Source organism: Struthio camelus, chromosome 20, assembly GCF_040807025.1.
Source record: "Struthio camelus isolate bStrCam1 chromosome 20, bStrCam1.hap1, whole genome shotgun sequence".
NCBI lineage: Eukaryota > Metazoa > Chordata > Aves > Struthioniformes > Struthionidae > Struthio > Struthio camelus.
This window is the reverse complement of record NC_090961.1, coordinates 11,169,036-11,182,339: the sequence shown is the minus strand read 5'-3', so window position 1 is coordinate 11,182,339 and position 13,304 is coordinate 11,169,036. Positions and strand designations below refer to the sequence as shown.

The following is a 13,304-nucleotide window of genomic DNA, read 5'->3' as shown; positions in this document are numbered from 1 at the left end:
TTTTATTTGGACTAAGATTTTGGCCTAGTGGCTATCTGGTGACATTTTGTCACCTGTGATGTGGCAAGGCTGACATGCAGCAGCCAGCCTTGCTTGTTTTACCCTGTACGGTGAGAGACAGACCCATTTTCTAGACTAAATCTTGATGTTACTGACTGAAACAGAAAAGTTTTAACTGAACAAGAGCATCTTTCACTCATCAAGCAGTATATACGGTGTGGCTGGGCAGGAGGCCCAGGTCCTCAGTCTTGTGCTGATCTGGGATCTCACTTTGGTCTGAAGAAAGGTTCTTGCTCTCCAGAAATTCCTGGTGGGTGATAGCTGGGGGAAGAAACTGGCATGGATGGGTCATTGTGAAGAGGGAAATCACAGAGGATGTGTGCTACAGTCTTCCAGTGGTTTGACTAGGCTCCTTCCCTTGTGCAAGAGGCACAAAGGGTAAGAAACATAGTTCTCTGAACCACCCCCCTCCCCCTCCACAGGTTTGGTGTAACTAGGTGATATACAACAGGGTAAGGTTGGTGGCAGCAGGAACAAACGTCTGCCTGCTGCATCCAGCTCAGCTGGATTTAGAACAGGAACATGACAAACTCAAAGCTGAGTCTTGCTCTTTTTTCCTTTTACAGAGGAGGTGATGCTGGCAGAGGAAGACAAGAACGCAGAAGAGAAGTCTCCTCTGGACGGTAGGTCGTTTTGCTGTGCAGTCGTCCTGTGGTCCGTGAGAGGTTTATGTGCTGTACGCTGACCTGGTTTTCCGTTGTAACCCAGAGGGTGTGAGGAACGTGCTCGTGCATGCACTTGGAATAAATCGGGCTAAAGAGTTCCCTTTCCTGTGCTGGGTCTTTTTGAGGTTGTAGGTGGATATGTGCAGTTATGAGAGACACCGCTTTGGGATGGGGATCTGCCCTGGGGGTCTGCCAGAGTCCCTGTGCTGTCTGTGGGACTGCAGCATGATTGGGGCACCCACCAGCCTCCGCCTCACAGAGGCGGCCATGTCTGCTCGCAGGCTGTGGAGGGGATAGGCCTCAGAGTGGACGCCAGGAGAGAAATACACAAACAATGAGAAGGCAGGGCTCTAAATCAAGGTTTCCAGAAGGATTTGACAAAGAGACTAAGACCCCTGTTACTTGTAAGCAGTAAGACATAACAGGGTGTGGTGATCCTGGTTTACGCCGTGTGACCCTAGCGTTTCAGGATGACTGGAGGTGCTAAGCTTTGAGGCAGGCGCCGGGAGAACATGGAGACTGTTCTCCCTGCACCTGAAGACTGCTGAGCTCTTAGGATGTGACAGTCAGTCAAAGTTCAGTTAAAGATTCTTCCCTCTCCCTTTTCTGACCATCTTTCGTCCTCCCATGTCTCCTCCTTTCCCCTCCCCTCCCTTTCCCTCCTCTTTTTTTTTCTCCTCCCATTCACTGTCAGGGAGGGCCGCCTCGGAAGGGCCGATTCAACAAGGCACCGCACCGGCAGAGACTAGCAGCGGCAGCAGCTACAACAGTGAGTGGATTGCAAATCAACAGGGGGCCAGGCGACCCGGTGCGGCAGTGCTGCTCCCCTGCGCCCCGAGGGCCTAGGTCACTAGTGACTGTTCCCCGGTCTTGCTGCGAGCTCGGTGCCTCCTGGTGCGTCGTGCGCCCCTTAGCGTGGCTGCTGGCCTGCCTTGACCAGGCTGGCGCCCTGCACTTGGGAAGGACTCAGGGATCGATGAGCTGGGGGCTATGGAAGGTCAGGACTGAGGTGCACTTGGCAAATCTGTGCGCGTGTGCGTGTGTGTGATGGGGAAAGTTTTGTCCAGCCCTTGGGGGTAGCTAGAGCTTTTAGTCTGTAAGTGAAATGAGCATGTGGGAGGACTAGTTTGAAAAGCCAAGTGGTGTAAGGAAATTTGAGGTGGGCATAGGCCATGGAACGAAGATTCAGGTATATCAAGGCTGCATCTATACTAGTAAGCTAAACAAGTCTGGTGGTGTTCCTGGCCTTGAGGCTGAACGGTATGGAGCAGCCCATATCAATGCTAGTAAACTGTCTTGGTCTCCAAAACAGTGCGGGCGTTGCATCCAAAGTGCCTGCAGAAATTGTTCCTGACACACTCTAATTGCTGAACTACATCCAGGAATTTCAGGGGGAGAAAGTAAAGGAGAAGGCGCTCAATTCATCCCAGGGAGTGTTATAAAACTTTACTGCCAGATACTACCGGAGTTGGTTATGTCCTGGTGCTGGGGATGGTCCTGGACATGCTGGAATTTAGTAAGACAGAGGCAGCCTCAAGGACCCAAAAGCTGATATTGCTGGGACTGAGGATTCAGCCTACTATTGGGTGGGGAAGAGAAGAACAAAAGAGATTATTTGCAAAAGCTAGATCCAGACCTCAGGTTCAGAGTGTCCTTTCCTCACTGAGCTTAGAGGCCTCTGAACCTGGAAGACATAGCGGGTGTTTTCTCCAAGCGATATAAGCAATAAAGGCTGCTTTACATACTGAGGAAGAAGTGCAGCTGTTTCTCTGAAGGCAGGGAAATTCGTGTAGGGTGAGGGGTTTCCCTCATAGGAACCTGAACTCCAATTAGTTGCTACAGAGTGAGTGGATTTGCTGTGTGTGCCTACTGGACAGTATGTATCACCACACCATGGGGTGTCTTACTGCTGATAGCAAATGGTGCTTAGTTACTGTAGGTTTTTAAGCTGTTACAAAACTGTATCACACATTTTTTTCTGATAGTTCTCGAGACTTGCAGGTAGGTGGTCGTAGGCGCCGTCTGCACTGTTTCTGGCCTTGACCCTCGTGCACGCTGGGCAAAGCAGTACAGACCTCTCTGAGCCTTAGGGTGCTGTTCGCTCTCCCTGTCTAGTAAAATGATGTAGTGATGGTTACCTTCCCTGCAAAAGATGCTACTGGACAAAGTGTGTTTTCAAAGAGCTATGACAACCCCAGAGGGAAGAGATCGTACAGTGGATGCTGTTAAGAATATGTTCGCTGATTTGTAGGAGTTGCTTTCAACATAGCATTTTTGCTGCTTAAGGCATTGTTTTGCGGTAAACTCTGTTGGAACACAGTAAACGCTGACTTCTTAATGGTGCACACTGTAAACAGCATTCATGTTCTTAATGGATAGTAGCACTCATGTCATAACTCATTGGGGTTCAGAATCACTCAGTTACCCTGCCCAGGCCTCTCTTCTTTGCTAAAAGGTCCAGCAGCTACAGCAGTTCCCCCACCTTCCTCCATCTGTTGGGATGAAGTGTAAGTGCACAGCATTCTGCCTGGCAAACCTTCAAGATCTAGAAGGTTAAATAAAAAATGACCTTGGCATGGAAGCATGTGGAGGCCCTGCAAGGTTGTAGGTTGACTGATTTGCTACAGCTTACCCTTGTACGGCAGCTTCAGGTGGCATTGGGAAGTAAATGCTGGCCCTGGAGAGTGAGGTGGGGGGAGAGAGATAATCCACTCTGCTCATGGGACATTCTCTCTTTAATTTGCACACAGTGTTGAAAAGAGCTGCAATAAAGAAGAGCAAAAATGACCTGATTCATGCTGAAGAAGGTGAGGACCATTTCACAGACATTTGCTCCGTTGGTGAGTACTGGCTTCGCATTCCCCTAGGTTTAGCTCTCCAGCTAAGTGTGTTCGTCTTCTGTTTTCTCTGAGTCCTCGTCTGCTCCAGAAGCTGCAGTTTCGGGCCCAGAGCAAGTGCATCAGGAGCTCCCTCCTAGCCTTCTGCGAGGGAGCCAGATGCAGCTCCATTGCAAGAATTATCACTGCTCTTGCAGCAATAATTGACTTCCTAAAGCAAGTGGCATCACGGCTTCACCCACTCCTTCTCACTGCCGAGCCCAGCTATTGCATGTCGCACTGTTTAAAATAGCCGTGCCAAAATGCTTGGAGAATCCATGCTGTGTTGGGCATGCTGTGATTCTGCTTGGAACATGCTCGTTTATGCTAATGAAACCCAAATATGTCAAACGATACCACTAAGCCTCATCTGTTGCAGGGAGAAGAGAAAGTGGACAGACATTTAGTCACATCTGTCACTAATGCACAGCATACAATTTTGCAGATTTTGTGTGAATGGTTGTTGGGAAATCCTGGGCAGTAGTTCTGTGCTAATTCTCTAATGTTTGCCTTAGAAGGGGTTCTTATTGTCCTTCTCCATATTTTTAAAGGAGATATGAATGAATGAATGATATGAATTTGGTATTGTCCCCCGTGGAGAATAAGTTTGTGTCCGGCTGGAGAGTTTCTACTTTTTTTGTAGTTAGCGAAGTTCCAGTTAGCCAGTTCCCTCTGGAAACATTACCAGGTAGAGAGCAACGAGATGGGTCTTGGGTTTGCAAGGGGAGACATGCTTTCCACGCACACGGTATCCTGTCTAAGGCTTCAGGCATAAGCAGAAGAAAGGCCTTTTCTGTGACAGATTTTTACTTGCTAGCTGGGGACATGTCTTCCTGACTGTTTTTCAGTTGGTTATTTTGCTTATTCTTGTCCCTGTGGCAGAGATTTTGTTCGAGTCTGTATTTTGTTTTGCTGCTGAGGCAGCAGATGTTCTCATTTAGCTTCCAAAGAAATGTCTTGGCACCCCAGTAACCATGAAGCAGCAAATCCTGGATGCGTAAGGGCAGCAGCACAAACAGTACATTTGAGAGTGCATGTCCATATATGCAAGCATGAATGCCTCAAATGGCCTTTGAAAATTTGGCACTTAACCCTCTAAGGGATTACAGTTGTTGCTACTGGATTTTTTTTTCCTCTTTAAATGAAGATCTAATCATGTGAATCATCATGAAGTTTGCTTGGCATGTTATGGACACCACCACCCATTGCTGAGTTGTCACGATCCCCCAAGCTGTGAGTAGACTGCAGGTTTTGTGGCTAAACTGCTGACACTTCTATGAGAGGTTTTTTGCTAGGAGAGGGAGAAACTGCAGCTGCCTTGTGTATTTTTGTTTTGTCTTGTTTTCATCAGAAGAGCTTGGGTCATTGCACAGATAACAAGAAATGGTCTTTGGAACATGTGTTCATGGCTGCAATAATTATGAGATCCTTGCATTCACTTCCAAGTCCTTCGAGGCTATAGGCACCCATGCCACACAAACAGATCTTCAAATCCAGCATTTCAGGTGGCGATGATGATGGAGCGTCTGGAGTCATGGATAATCTGATGCAGAGCTGCGAACTGTCTCGGGAGCATATGGCAATGAAAATAACAGCAGTGCTTTCCACCTTCTGCGAGTGGTTCATCCACTTGGGAGAAGTGTTTTTGATTATGATGCATGGAAAACGGCAGAAAGGAAAAAATGAATACAACACTTACTTCTGCAGGCTCCTGAAAAGACTGAAACTCTGCATAACATAAACAATTGAATCATATGGGCAATTATGCATAAAGAATATGTTTCCAAGAAAAGATTTTTTTTTTGGATGGTTTCCTTGCTCTATAATGTCTCGTTGATGGGAGTGCAAGGACTGTGGAAGAACTAACAATATAATTACTGAGTGCAAAGTAAAGATGCAGACAGAGTGGTAGATACTTTGACAGGTCTCTTGCTGGCTGTTGCCTGAATACGTTGCTCTTTAATTCAAACACAAGTACCTCAATGAGCCTTATAATTGCATTATAAAGCTCTATAGTGGTAAACACTTCCCAGGATGTTCTCTGGAGTTATTCTTAAAATCTATTCATTTCTTTCTTCCCAACTCTCAGCCTCTTTTCTGCACTAATAAGCCTACAGCAGTAGACACTGGCTCCCTTTGGCTTCTCATCCTCCATAGTGTACCAGACAACGGGCTATGCCTTCTCCTTAGTGTCGGACTGCTGAACGTCTACTATGATTTTCCAAAAAAGAGCAAAATTCTCCTCTGTGAACTGCTCTGCAAATCTATCTTCTCCTGCTGAGTTAAACCCTGATGTCTCTTAGACTAGGATGTACCCAACCCCGTTTTCTCCAGTACAAGGAACCCAGGTTTAGATCAGTTTAAATAAATATGGAATGTGGCCTACTGTTGTTCTTTCCTTGAAGATCAGTATAGTCACTAGCTAGGGGATATAAGGGCAGCAGACTCTTCCCGTACACGTGTGAGAGTATGGAATTAGCTTGAATTTCTGAGAGGTCTTTACCTGCTGAACAGTATTACCATGCTGATGCTGCCTGTATCTTAAGCTCTCATTAATTTCTTGCCTTCAAGCAATAGATGAGCATTGCCTTTTTTCTTTTTTTGCCTTTTTTTTTTTTTTAAACTGCCGAAGAAAGGATTATCGAACTAACAGAACAACAGTACATCAAGCTTTTTGGCAAGGAGTTTGTTCAATGCCTGGCCAGGGCCAACTCTGCATTTGGAGTGCTGTCAGACAGCCGGTGGAAGGCCAGGCACGTGAGATGAAGCACGGAGTTTTCTTTCTGTTGTGGAGATATGTGCAGTACACCCCTGTGTGCAGTTGTGTGACTTAGAGAACGCATTGGTGTCATGTCTGGATACTTTATCCTTTCTGTGCATACTGTGTTTGGTGTTAATTGCAAGATGAACAACAAGGTGAGATTCCCACACCTTCTGTGCTTGAAATTGTTGAAATGCGAGTGAATGTGCTCAAAAATTTGGCTGCTGCATTGAGGACATTGTGTTCATATAACTCACTTGGCCATCTTCAAGGACAGACCTTGCAAACCACCTGCTCTCACGATGCTCGGACTAAGCCAGTACAGTGTGTGTCACGGTCAACCCTACCCGCTAGGAAGTACCACGTGATGATAGGGAAGGGCAATAGTAAATTTGCTTGCTGTAAACCATCTTGAGATAAGGTTCAGTAGCGATCTCTGAGGGTTGCCAACACAGCACGAAACAGGTAGTGGACAGCCTGCAGCAATCAGGATTTGCCCTGCTTGCAACACTGTTTGCAGCTGTTACAGAGGAACTCCAACTGATGCATGTGTTTATTACTAATGTGTGCTGAATTCTCCTGCCTCAGCGCTGGCTGGAGATTGCCTTTTCATCATTCAACAGTGCCTGCTACCTCAGGAGGAGAGCTTACATTAGAAATCATTTCTTCTATCAGCTCCCTATTGTTAAAACATTTGACTCTATTCCAGGGTTTCAGACTAGACTTGAAATGTAGCTGATGCAGGCAGAATTGATACAAATGAGTAGCTGTGCCCAAAACGTGATGGACGGAGGCAGATGGAGCCCGGTTCTGTTGGAAGCACATGAAGTGAGAGTAAAATGAGGAGACCTCTCTCAATTCAGTAGTGAAAGGAGAGCAGGAGAAGTGGGGACCAGATTTAGTGTTGCCGCTAGTCTTCCTCAGGATGTAGTCCCCGAAATTCAAGAGAAAACCCACAGCTCTTCCCCTCTGGTTAGATGATGCTGATGTAGTGGAGTTGTGCCCATCTCCTCTCTGAAGGAGAGCTGACGAGCTGTTCCCCTTGCTCCGGGCAGGGAGCACTGGGGAGCTGGGACAAACTCACGTGCTTTTTTACTCCCAGTGTCTCTGACAGCTGGAGGGGGATTTCACTAGCCCCTATGCTGTATGGTGACTCAGGGTGCTCCTAACCAGTGCCAGCATGGTATTTCGTGTGAGTGCCCCAGCATGCTGCATAGCTGGCGGGGTCTCACCATGCTCCATACCGTGGGAAAACTACTGTGCCTGTTGCTTTCTTTCACTCCAGTCAGCCAGGAGCTCAAAGTATATGAGTCACTGGACCATTCAAGGGGTTAGAAGTCCAGTTCCTTTTGATGGCAGAGCTGGGCATTATTTCATAAAGTTTTAAAATCCCAGCCTTCATCCCTCATGATGTCTTTGCAAGCAAAATTTCCTGGTTCATCTTGCTCTCAGTGTGACCAGCTTTCTGCTCAGCCGTGCATCCGGGCGGGGGAGAGAGGGCTTGGGCTCCCGTGAACCACCTCTTTCCTTTCATCTGCCTGGATGTGGCGTGGTGACTGTTCTTTCTGTCCCTCAATGCTCAGGGTCTCCTTTTGCCCGTGCCAGTTTGAAGAGTGGGAAGAACGAGAGCTCCTCCTACTTCCGGAGAAAAGAGAAAATGTTCCGCTTCTTCATCCGGCGCATGGTGAAAGCTCAGAGCTTCTACTGGATTGTGCTCTGTGTGGTTGCCCTCAACACGCTCTGTGTTGCCATGGTGCACTATGATCAGCCGGAGAAGCTCACCACTGCTCTGTGTGAGTACTGGGGATTGTGCCTTCTTCTTAGGCAGCCTAACGTTTTTGACACTTCTGTCACATCCTCATCAGTTCGCAGCCTGAGGTCTATTTTTGCAGCTTTCTATGGCTCAACCAGGAGAGTTGCAAATGCATTAATGAGCAATTCTAGTAAATGCATTAATGAGCAATTCTAGTAACACAAGAGTAATGGAGCCACGTGATTCAGAGAAAACACACCAGGACATGATACTGGTTTGAGATGACATAGGCACGTGATCTTAGACCTTACCTGAAACTTCAGATTCAAGCACCTGTAAACCTTGTAATGCTGCAGGAGGATTTGTTATATAGTAGACATTATAAAAGGAGGGGGAATGCGCTCTGGTAAATACAGGTTTCTCCATCTGTCTAATCAGCAGCTGTCCAGGGAACTGCCAAATTCATGCCACTTTGCAGCTGATGTGCGGCCATGGACGGTTTGTGTTGCGGACATACATAAATCTCTGCCAGCCCCAATGAGGCTGTGACAACAGCATGTGCAGTGGCCAGTGTTACTTGGTAGAAGAACAGCCGATAATGTTTACAGAATCGTAGAGTAATTCACTGCACTTTTAGCAATTATTTTCGTGTTCTTTAAAAGGTTGCACTTTTGCAGAAACTCTTTTCTGATAACTGTATCTTCTGTGATAATGATTCATGATCAGATGAGAAAAATGTCATGATGCCCTTCTGTGAAAATTTGTGCAATACTGATAGAAGTAATACCATACAGCATATTGTTTTGTCCTAAAATAGAGAGTCAATGGACATAGCTTTTTGCCATTAGATCTTTTACACATCACAGATTGGCAGCCTTGCTCATGAGGCCTTTCTTAACAAAAGGTAGAATGGGAGGTGTGCCGTTTTTTCCTTTTATTTCGATGAAGGTGACTCCCAAAGCTGAAAAACTGGGAGTTTGTATAAACTGAGAATATAAATATGGTGACACTGGAAGGGAGGACAGAGCAATTTTTCCTTCTAAAGGGAAGGGTTAGAGGATTTGCTTCTGGAAGAAAGAGCTACTGCACTATTCATCCCTGAACCTGCAGAATGGTTGGCCTGGATCCCAACAGGATCAATTTTTCTGTCCAGTACTTGATATTCAGATGTGGCTAATTCAGAATTTGTCAGACAAAGCTTCCAAAGCAAGAGAAGAATAGAAGAGACTCAAAATATTTTAAATTGTTTGACTTTAAAACTGTGGCTTAGATCCTTAAAGATACTAAACTACCTAACTTTCATTCATTTCTATATAAATTAGATACTTAAGTATTTCTGAGATCCTCAGGTCTTACCTTATTATAAAGAAGGAAACTTTTGATGTACTTTTTTTCATAGACCTGAAAGCTAGCTACTAGCTACTCTGACTTCAAAATTCTCCCTATTAAAGTTTGCTGAAATATTTAGTATCAGCAGATAACTGGAGCTATAATGAGGTGCGTAAGAAGGAGAGAAATTCCTTTCAACTCTGTTTTTTCCTGCAAGATTTAGATTGAAAAAGGAGACAGACCACACAGAAAAATCAATCTTGCTTATTCATTTCCTAAATTAAATAGAGGAAATAATAAGCTAGATTGGCAGAGCAATTAGAAGTTTGAAGCTTAGGATTTCCTCTTGCGTTAGGACTAAATGTCTAGAAAAAAACACTAAGTCTTTCAACTCAAAAAAAGAAGACTTCCAATTTCCAAACTCAGTTTTGGGAATATCTTACGAAGTAACTTTCCTAAGAGAATATTAAGAAATCTGTGAGTCAGCAATATCTCTTCCAATGCGCCTATGAGAGTTGGAAGGAGTGTTTTAGTTAATTAGAATTAAAAGTGCATCTCTGGGTGGGAAACGCATCTAGAATAGAGGCTGTAAATTATGCTCCCAACCTACCTCAGCTGAGGACAAGAATACGAAAGGTTGAAATTGTTCTGTGTCATTGAACTATGTGTTCTTGGGAGTTAAATATTCAATATTTTCCCAGACAGAGGTGTTCTTCCTGTATCTCTCTCATATATCCTGTTCTGCCCTGTACACAGTTTTCCATCGTTACATCTCCATTTTCTATGAGACTTTAATAAGGTCTTTGCCAGTAAGGAAACACCTGGGAGGCATTTCACAAGTTAATCCCTGAGATTCAGTGGAAGAAATTCTAGCAGAGATAAGTATGTACTGCTGAAAGCAACACTCTAAGGGGTATGGGGTGGCATAAGCATGAAAGGTAGGTCACCTTCTTTAGGACCAGAAGCAAAAGTGTCATGGGTTCATTTTGGGGAAGATTGTCTACAGTCAGTCTATAGCATAGTATAATGGAAATATTGGGAAGATACCTTATTTTCAGAACAAAGAACTTATTTAAAAAAAAAAAAAACTGAAATGGCTTACAAGTTCAACTTCTTAAATTACAAGTGTCCCATATCTCCAAATCCTCCCAACCTTCTAGGATGATAAGCTGTTGTATTTGTATTTAGACCTGTCTTTACATTGGTAATGTCCTAAAGGTTTCTGGCCATCTTCCTGGGGTAGGTCTTGTGGTGTAATCTTTCCTACTAGTCTGAAGTTTGTAGTTGAATGTGGGGACTATGTTATGCCTTCAGGTATGTGGCACTACTTGTCAACTAACCGATTATTTCATTATTGTCATTGCAGTAAGACTGGATTTGGTCCCTCTCACTGCTGCATATACCGAACTGCAGCCAGCTTGATAATCTCTCCACCAAATACATTTGTGAACAAGCCCATCTATGGGATAGCCCTCACGCAGTGCTCCTTGAAAGTCCTGCTCTGTCCAAGATTCATTCATAAATCCACTAGATGTAGGGAGAACAAGTTATCATAAAACCGTAGGATTTTAAACAGCTCCTGGAAATTCTTGGCAAAATCCTTTTTCTGTAAGAGTAACAGACTTTAAAAATGGCTTTAAAGTTAATCCGGGATGAGTGAACGTAGCTACAGAGGAGCAGGACTTGGCTGGTCTGATGTAGAGCTAGAGAAATGTAGCCAATTCTAATTATATTGTTACGTGGAGGATGCTTATAATAGAGCTAGTGGGGAGCTTTGTGAACTGCAGCAGCAGGAGAGAGAGGAGCAGAGTAAAGTCTGGGAGGATCTGCTAAACCCTGAAACTCTACCTAGGTACCTCTAATTCAGTTATATCTGTCCCTCTGGGGAAACATTTAATTACATTACAAATTCATTTTACTTAAAGAATGGCTAGTAAAAGCCTATGGGTCTGCATTGATTTATTTTCCCTTCCTCTTTTCTTTTAATTTTTCTTCTGCTGAATTGTGCTGATCAGCTTTCCCTGCTTGATATTTCATTTTCGTGCAACTACTTTGAAAAATGAATTGTAGGAGCTTTAGAAAGGGGCTTAGAATTTGTTTAGTTTCACCAAAACTGCTGTTTCACCCTGATGAGAAATTCTTTGAATTCTCGGGGTATGGTGAAGAGCAGAACACACTTTATACTCCATAATCATCCCCAAATTAGATTGTAGATCTAATTCTCCTTCTCTGTACAGAAAGGACTCCAGTGCCACATTACAATGAGAGCATTCTCGCACTGCGCTCCGATACACAGCTTGTTTTGTTCTCCAGAGCCTGGACCTTTGGTTAAATATGTTGCAGTTCCCAATAGATGAGTGTATTTCATACAGCCACCTATGATCACCGTTTATTTGCATTTACCTTTGCTGGTATTCTCAGAAAGAAAAGGTTTCTATCAGAAGACAGGTCTTTAATCTAGCAGAGAAAAGCATCACTGAGGTCCTGCAGCAGTGAAGATGCATCTTCAACAGTGAGGATAGCAAGCCAATGAAATCAGTTATCTGAGTGTTTAGTGGAGCTGCAGCATTAAGGGATTTTCAGTCAAGATTGCCTTTTAAAAATATATGCTATAGTTTGAGCAGAAGTTATGAGCCTGGTGTGAAAACAACCATGTGCATTTCTACTCCTTGGGCCATGCAGGAGACTGGTAGAGGAGGACAGTTGATCTCCGTTTTGCCCACAGCTAAAGCTATGAAAGACGGCTGGGAAGGAAGGGACACTGGACCCAGAGCATGCTGCCTTCCCAGGGCAGGCTTTAGGAGTGTGCTGAGTAGGTTTTACAATTTGATGAGAAAATTTTTCAGCTGGGAGAAAGGGGCCCTCTTGTTGGGCTTCCCCTTTCTTGTGGCTGCCCTCAGCGAAGAGATTTTCCAGCTTAACTTGCTTTTAAAATCGTACCCATCTAAAAACGTGATCCAGAATGTTTCCTTGCTGACAAATACAATATTTGAAAACCATATTTTAGCCATTATGGCCTGCGAACTTCTCCCTAGTGTGCTGCACTATGCTGAACCATGTGTTTTATGCAATTAGACCTTTTTGATGATACTGTATTTGCCTTTGAAGTAGATAGCCAGTTCCCCCCGGATTTAAATATGCAGCATTTGCAATTGAGAGGAAAAGGCTTTCTGAAACAAGCGTACTTATTTCTGTCTGCTGAACATTTCATGTCTGCTTTGTCAGAGAGAAGGAAGTTACAGTTTGCTGAGGTTCTCCTCCTGGTTAAAGTTCAATGTATGAGGTGGAAGAGCAAAGGAAACTGGAGCGACAGGCTAGGCACCTGCCCCAAATGACATTAGACTTGGCGACAGTGCAGAAATGGAATTAATCCATTGGTGATTGACCAAAAAATAGCCACTAACTATTTAATTCAAATGTATGGGGCAAAAAGATACCACTGTGGCCTTTGCCAATAGCAAAAATTTTAAATTAAATTAGAGTATTTGTATCAAACTTTTTTTTCCTTAAATCACATTACAAAATGCTTCTGTTTAAGGCAGATTAAATTACATGTGGGGTCTGAATACCAGGAGGTCCAAACAACAAAATTGCATTTTCAATTACATGGGCAGGGCCATGTCAGAAGAAATCATGTTTCTGATCCATCAGCTGGAGAAGCTGATTCACTCTGAGTCAATTCCTTCTGCCCAGGGAGTTCAACATGTTCATGTTTTCCTTGCATCCTTGCCTTCATCCCTTATCCTCATAGTGCTATGATTTGTAGCACCTGGTATCTGCTGCGATATAGCTATTGCTGCCTGTTTTGAGTTCTGTTTTAGATGGGAGTCATCCGCTGTGAAAGGACATGTTGGGTTCTT

General features: G+C 44.3%; 1 protein-coding gene across 9 annotated transcripts in view; it reads left to right on the top strand.

Annotated features, from left to right (window-relative positions):
* Nucleotides 1-13,304, top strand: part of CACNA1B (calcium voltage-gated channel subunit alpha1 B) — a 324,011-nt gene that overhangs the window by 171,296 nt on the left and 139,411 nt on the right. For 3 of the 9 annotated variants that reach the window (XM_068914602.1, XM_009668144.2, XM_068914608.1), the window contains exons 9-12: nucleotides 627-683; nucleotides 1,420-1,494; nucleotides 3,476-3,565; nucleotides 7,946-8,155. In XM_068914602.1, coding sequence (XP_068770703.1) covers nucleotides 627-683; nucleotides 1,420-1,494; nucleotides 3,476-3,565; nucleotides 7,946-8,155 — 432 coding nt within the window. The remainder of the gene's footprint in view (nucleotides 1-626; nucleotides 684-1,419; nucleotides 1,495-3,475; nucleotides 3,566-7,945; nucleotides 8,156-13,304) is intronic. The other 6 variants (XM_068914603.1, XM_068914601.1, XM_068914607.1 and 3 more) reach the window with 3 other exon arrangements.